Genomic DNA, 7,522 nt, shown 5'->3' with positions numbered 1-7,522 from the left:
AATCGGAGCATGTTATAGAAAAAACTTTTATAACAAAAGTTATAGCAAATTCTATTCTTAATATTATTGCTCTCTTGCACTTTTGCTCTCAGATACATAGATATCAAGAAAAATGCGAAAATATGTAAATTTTATGAATTTCGTTATTTCACTATGTGTCAATGGTAGCACTTGGGACTCGGAGCATGTTATAAAAAAACTTTTATAACAAAAGCTGTAGCAAATTCTATTCTTAATATTATTGCTTTCTTGCACTTTTGCTCTCAGATACATAGATATCAAGAAAAATGCGAAAATATGAAAATTCGATGAATTTCGTTATTTCACTATGTGCCAATGGTAACACTTGGAAATCGGAGCATGTTATAAAAAAACTTTTATAACAAAAGTTGTAGCAAATACTATTCTTAATATTATTGCTCTCTTGCACTTTTGCTCTCAGATACATAGATATCAAGAAAAATGCGAAAATATGAAAATTTTATGAATTTCGTTATTTCACTATGTGCCAATGGTAGCACTTGGAAATCGGAGCGTGTTATAAAAAAACTTTTATAACAAAAGTTGTAGCAAATACTATTCTTAATATTATTGCTCTCTTGCACTTTTGCTCTCAGATACATAGATATCAAAAAAAATAGGAAAATATGAAAATTTGATGAATTTCGTTATTTCACTATGTGCCAATGGTAATACTTGGGAATCGGAGCATGTTACAAAAAAACTTTTAGAACAAAAGTTGTAGCAAATTCTATTCTTAATATTATTGCTCTCTTGTAGTTTTGCTCTTATATACGTCAATAAGGAGAAAAATATAAAAATATGAAAATTTAAGAAATTTCGTTGTATTAAAAGTTGGTAATGGTATCACTCGGAAATTGGAGCATCTTATAAAAAAACTTAAATAACAAAAGTTGTAGCAAATTCTATTCTTAATATTATTGCTCTCTTGCACTTTTGCTCTTACATGCATAGATATCAAGAAAAATAGAAAAATTTGATGAATTTGAGAATTTGAATTTGAAAAAAAAATTCTTAAAGTAATCTCGATTATGATTTCAAAATTTTTTTTTTTAGTTGTTAATAAAATCAAAGAAACTAAATTTGGTACATTTATTAAAGAATCTAGCGGTGTAAATCATATTTTTTTATCTCAATAAGTTTGTGAGAAAAAGTACCTTAAAACTTTGTGTTCTCAATTTAATTAGATGATAAAAAAACAAATCCCATTTTTATTCACATTTTTATTCCTATCAATATAATAATAATAAGTAATAATAATATACAATTTAACATGATAATTTGTACAAACACACAGTATCGTTAACTACTGCTTTAGAAACACACCCACAATAAATTAATTTTCCTTGATCGAATTCCAAATTCATGCACGTCGATTGTTTCCCTATAATCTATGTACACGACAGTAATTAGAAAAGTACTGAATCAAAAAAGATTAATTCTTGAAAAGGACGGTGGATTTTTTTCATTCATTCTTCTTTAATAAGGTCTCCAAACATCCGAATGTCTCGAATTTGGATTATGCTTCTCGTTAATATTTTTAACATCACTCGAACTGACTTCCTCTTTCTGTTTCACCAGCGTAATCGCAGCTTTCCTCCCTTTATAAACCGTTAAATTAACCCCTTCATCCTTCGAATCCTTCCCTTCATCTTCAACGATATCGCTTTTATTCTGATTATCTTGGTCTTCATCGTCATCCTCGTCTTGATCGATATTTTTTTCGTCCAAATCGTCTTCCCTCGTGTTTTCCCCGTCGATTTTACTCGAACTATCAGGGTTTTGGATTAAATCTGGGGAAGAACTTTTTTGAGGTAGTAATCCGGAGTGCTTTAGGTGCATCCAAGAGAAATCGTGGGGATAAATTTGGGAGTACAACCATTGGCTTGGCGGTGGTAATAAAGGGGTGTTTAAAAGAAGACTTGCTGCTAAGGCGTTGTTGAAGAGGTTGTTGTTTTGGATGGATTGTGGTGCTAAACCGGGAAAAGCGGGACTTTGTTGCGGGGAGGGGGTTGGAGATGCAGTTACTGAGATATCATCTTCTCCGCTTGAAACGTTTTCTGCCGTTGTTAAGAGCCCAACTTGTGTTGGGGATGATTTTGGGGAGGTGGTGCTGTGTGCGTTGCAATTAATTGATATTGGGCCTAAATTTGATGATGTTGGTTCTAAAAAATAAATCAAAAATTAATTGACAATGTTAACGAATGGGCAATCGGAACATGTTATACAAAAATTTTTGGAACGAAAATTGTAGCAAATTTTATTCTTAACAATATTGCTCTCTTGCATTTTTGCTCTCCGATACATCAATAGTGAGAAAAATACAAAAATATGCAAATTTATGAAATTTCGCTGTTTAACAAGTGCTCAATGGTACCATTTGGGAATTGGAGCATTTTACAAGCAAACTGTTAGAACGAAACTTGTCGCAAATTTGATTCTTAACAATATTGCTCTGTTGCAGTTTTGCTCTCCGATACATCAATAGTGAGAAAAATACAAAAATATGCAAATTTATGAAATTTCGGTGTTTGACAAGATCTTAATGGTACCATTTGGGAATTGGAGCATTTTACAAACAAATTGTTACAACGAAAGTTGTAGCAAATTTCATTTCTAACCATATTGCTCCCTTGCATTTTTGCTCTTAGATGCGTCACTAGTGAGAAAAATACAAAAATATGCAAATTTAAGAAATTTCGTTGTTTGACAAGTTCTTAATGGTACCATTTGGGAATTAGAGCATTTTACAAGCAAACTGTTAGAACGAAACTTGTCGCAAATTTGATTCTTAACAATATTGCTCTGTTGCATTTTTGCTCTCCGATACATCAATAGTGAGAAAAATACAAAAATATGCAAATTTAAGAAATTTCGTTGTTTGACAAGTGCGTAATGGTACCATTGGGGAATTGAAGCATTTTACAAGTAAACTGTTAGAACGAAAGTTGTAGCAAAATTGATTCTTAACAATATTGCTCTCTTGCATTTTTTCTCTCCGATACATCAATAGTGAGAAAAATAAAAAAATATGTAAATTTAAGAAATATCGTTGTTTGACAAGTTCTTAATGGTGTCATTTGGGAATTGGAGCATTTTACAAGCAAACTGTTAGAACGAAACTTGTCGCAAATTTGATTCTTAACAATATTGCTCTGTTGCATTTTTGCTCTCCGATACATCAATAGTGAGAAAAATACAAAAATATGCAAATTTATGAAATTTCGCTGTTTGACAAGTGCTCAATGGTACCATTTGGGAATTGGAGCATTTTACAAGCAAACTGTTAGAACGAAACTTTTCGCAAATTTGATTCTTAACAATATTGCTCTGTTGCATTTTTGCTCTCCGATACATCATTAGTGAGAAAAATACAAAAATATGCAAATTTAAGAAATTTCGTTGTTTGACAAGTGCTCAATGGTACCATTTGGGAATTGGAGGATTTTACAAGCAAACTGTTAGAACGAAACTTGTCGCAAATTTGATTCTTAACAATATTGCTCTGTTGCATTTTTGCTCTCCGATACATCAATAGTGAGAAAAATACAAAAATATGCAAATTTAAGAAATTTCGCTGTTTGACAAGATCATAATGGTACCATTTGGGAATTGGAGCATTTTACAAGCAAACTGTTAGAACGAAAGTTGTAGCAAAATTGATTCTTAACAATATTGCTCTCTTGCATTTTTTCTCTCCGATACATCAATAGTGAGAAAAATAAAAAAATATGTAAATTTAAGAAATATCGTTGTTTGACAAGTTCTTAATGGTGTCATTTGGGAATTGGAGCATTTTACAAGCAAACTGTTAGAACGAAACTTGTCGCAAATTTGATTCTTAACAATATTGCTCTGTTGCATTTTTGCTCTCCGATACATCAATAGTGAGAAAAATACAAAAATATGCAAATTTATGAAATTTCGCTGTTTGACAAGTGCTCAATGGTACCATTTGGGAATTGGAGCATTTTACAAGCAAACTGTTAGAACGAAACTTTTCGCAAATTTGATTCTTAACAATATTGCTCTGTTGCATTTTTGCTCTCCGATACATCATTAGTGAGAAAAATACAAAAATATGCAAATTTAAGAAATTTCGTTGTTTGACAAGTGCTCAATGGTACCATTTGGGAATTGGAGGATTTTACAAGCAAACTGTTAGAACGAAACTTGTCGCAAATTTGATTCTTAACAATATTGCTCTGTTGCATTTTTGCTCTCCGATACATCAATAGTGAGAAAAATACAAAAATATGCAAATTTTTGAAATTTCGCTGTTTGACAAGATCATAATGGTACCATTTGGGAATTGGAGCATTTTACAAGCAAACTATTAGAACGAAAGTTGTAGCAAATTTCATTCCTAACAATATTGTTCTCTTGCACTTTTGCTCTCAAATGCGTCACTAGTGAGATAAATACAAAAATATGCAAATTTAAGAAATTTCGTTGTTTGATAAGTGCTTAATGGTACCATTTGGGAATTGGCGCATTTTACAAGCAAATTGTTAGAACGAAAGTTGTAGCAAATTTCATTCCTAACAATATTGCTCTCTTGCATTTTTGTTCTTAGATGCATCACTAGTGAGAAAAATACAAAAATATGCAAATTTAAGAAATATCGTTGTTTGACAAGTTCTTAATGGTGTCATTTGGGAATTGGAGCATTTTACAAGCAAACTGTTAGAACGAAACTTGTCGCAAATTTGATTCTTAACAATATTGCTCTGTTGCATTTTTGCTCTCCGATACATCAATAGTGAGAAAAATACAAAAATATGCAAATTTATGAAATTTCGCTGTTTGACAAGTGCTCAATGGTACCATTTGGGAATTGGAGCATTTTACAAGCAAACTGTTAGAACGAAACTTTTCGCAAATTTGATTCTTAACAATATTGCTCTGTTGCATTTTTGCTCTCCGATACATCATTAGTGAGAAAAATACAAAAATATGCAAATTTAAGAAATTTCGTTGTTTGACAAGTGCTCAATGGTACCATTTGGGAATTGGAGGATTTTACAAGCAAACTGTTAGAACGAAACTTGTCGCAAATTTGATTCTTAACAATATTGCTCTGTTGCATTTTTGCTCTCCGATACATCAATAGTGAGAAAAATACAAAAATATGCAAATTTTTGAAATTTCGCTGTTTGACAAGATCATAATGGTACCATTTGGGAATTGGAGCATTTTACAAGCAAACTATTAGAACGAAAGTTGTAGCAAATTTCATTCCTAACAATATTGTTCTCTTGCACTTTTGCTCTCAAATGCGTCACTAGTGAGATAAATACAAAAATATGCAAATTTAAGAAATTTCGTTGTTTGATAAGTGCTTAATGGTACCATTTGGGAATTGGCGCATTTTACAAGCAAATTGTTAGAACGAAAGTTGTAGCAAATTTCATTCCTAACAATATTGCTCTCTTGCATTTTTGTTCTTAGATGCATCACTAGTGAGAAAAATACAAAAATATGCAAATTTAAGAAATATCGTTGTTTGACAAGTTCTTAATGGTGTCATTTGGGAATTGGAGCATTTTACAAGCAAACTGTTAGAACGAAACTTGTCGCAAATTTGATTCTTAACAATATTGCTCTGTTGCATTTTTGCTCTCCGATACATCAATAGTGAGAAAAATACAAAAATATGCAAATTTTTGAAATTTCGCTGTTTGACAAGATCATAATGGTACCATTTGGGAATTGGAGCATTTTACAAGCAAACTATTAGAACGAAAGTTGTAGCAAATTTCATTCCTAACAATATTGCTCTCTTGCCTTTTTGCTCTCAGATGCGTCACTAGTGAGATAAATACAAAAATATACAAATTTAAGAAATTTCGTTGTTTGAAAAGTGCTTAATGGTACCATTTTGGAATTGGAGCATTTTACAAGCAAACTCTTAGAACGAAAGTTGTAGCAAATTTCATTCCTAACAATATTGCTCTCTTGCATTTTTGCTCTCAGATGCGTCACTAGTGAGATAAATACAAAAATATGCAGATTTAAGAAATTTCGTTGTTTAACAAGTTCTTAATGGTACTATTTGGGAATTGGAGCATTTTACAAGCAAACTGTTAGAACGAAACTTGTCGCAAATTAGATTCTTAACAATATTGCTCTGTTGCATTTTTGCTCTCCGATGCATCAATAGTGAGAAAAATACAAAAATATGCAAATTTAAGAAATTTCGTTGTTTGATAAGTGCTTAATGGTACCATTTGGGAATTGGAGCATTTTACAAGTAAATTGTTAGAACGAAAGTTGTAGCAAATTTTATTCTTAACAATATTGCTCTCTGCACTTTTGCTCTTATATGCGTCAATAATGAGAAAAATATAAAAATATGAAAATTTAAGAAATTTCGTTGTATTAAAAGTTCTTAATGGTATAACTCGGGAATTGGAGCATGTTACAAAAAAAATTTTAGAACATAATTTATAGAAAACTTTATTCTCAATAATATTGCTCTCTTGCACTTTTGCTCTTAGATGCGTCACTATTGAGAAAAGAACAATAATATGAAAATTTGATGATTTTCGTTATTTTACTGTGTCAATAATTTACCGTTTGCTATTCTTGGTGATGTATTCGCTGGGCGATCCAACGCGGCAAACATGTGATGTGGAAAATGCGGATGATGATGGTGAGGAATAAACGGGCCGTGAGGGTAAGGGTGTCTTCCGCCGAGGATTGCCCAATCTGGGTGATGACCTGGTAATCCTAAATGATGCGCAAGACCTGCAAAAAAGAAATTAATTACGTCTTAATAAAAGAATTTTTAAATTGGGGGCGTTCAATATTATCGTCTACAAACAGACGTCAAACGGCGCTTTAGGGTTCGGAGCGGAAGTCGACAAACATCCTGCAGGGCCCAATATAATAACCCCACGTAATCCTCCGCAGATATATTTCCTGCAAACAATAACTTGGCCTCCCAGTATGGATCTTGATACTAAGGTCAGATCCTGGTTCCTTGCGGGTAGCCAATAGGGTTCGTGCATCCCCACTACCAGGCCAATAAGGTGCCGCCTAACCCGATCCTTTGGTCTGGAAGAGCTAGCAGCAGGAGCTCCAAAAAAAACATCTCCTTCTTAATATTTTTCTTTTAATCAACTCCCCCATGTAAAGTTCGAATTATGACTAAGATCTATTTTGATCTTTTAATAATGAGAATCTTGAAAGAAAGAAAACGAATCAAAGAAACGAATCGGTGTGATTTTAGACGAGAAGGGTGTGTTTTATCGATTTTAGAAGGAAAATAAGAGGGTCAACGTAAACCCGAAAATCGATTACTTAAACTAACTGGACTAAACGAATTCATGTTTTAGGAAGCGTCATTTTTCTCACCTAACTAAGGTTAATTTTTCGTTTAAAACACCCTAATGTCGGATCGTAACACAACCCTCGTCACCAAAACAACCCCCCTACCGTGCACGTAATAAAGGGGATGTAAGGAAATTCGGCGAAGAGGTGTCGGGTATTAACTATA

General features: G+C 32.6%; 1 protein-coding gene across 1 annotated transcript in view; it reads right to left on the bottom strand.

Annotated features, from left to right (window-relative positions):
* Window positions 1–1,235: 1,235 nt before the first annotated feature.
* LOC111416297 (runt-related transcription factor 1-like) overlaps window positions 1,236–7,522 on the bottom strand; it is a 43,547-nt gene continuing 37,260 nt past the window's right edge. The window contains exons 4-5 of the mRNA XM_023048272.2: window positions 6,598–6,771; window positions 1,236–2,186 (exon numbers count right to left, since the gene is read on the bottom strand). Of these exons, the coding sequence (XP_022904040.1) occupies window positions 1,501–2,186; window positions 6,598–6,771 (860 nt within the window). The 3' untranslated portion in view covers window positions 1,236–1,500. The remainder of the gene's footprint in view (window positions 2,187–6,597; window positions 6,772–7,522) is intronic.

Source organism: Onthophagus taurus, chromosome 5 (genome assembly GCF_036711975.1).
Source record: "Onthophagus taurus isolate NC chromosome 5, IU_Otau_3.0, whole genome shotgun sequence".
NCBI classification, from domain to species: domain Eukaryota; kingdom Metazoa; phylum Arthropoda; class Insecta; order Coleoptera; family Scarabaeidae; genus Onthophagus; species Onthophagus taurus.
Note: the sequence above shows the minus strand (reverse complement) of the source record. Positions and strands in the feature narration are given on the sequence as shown.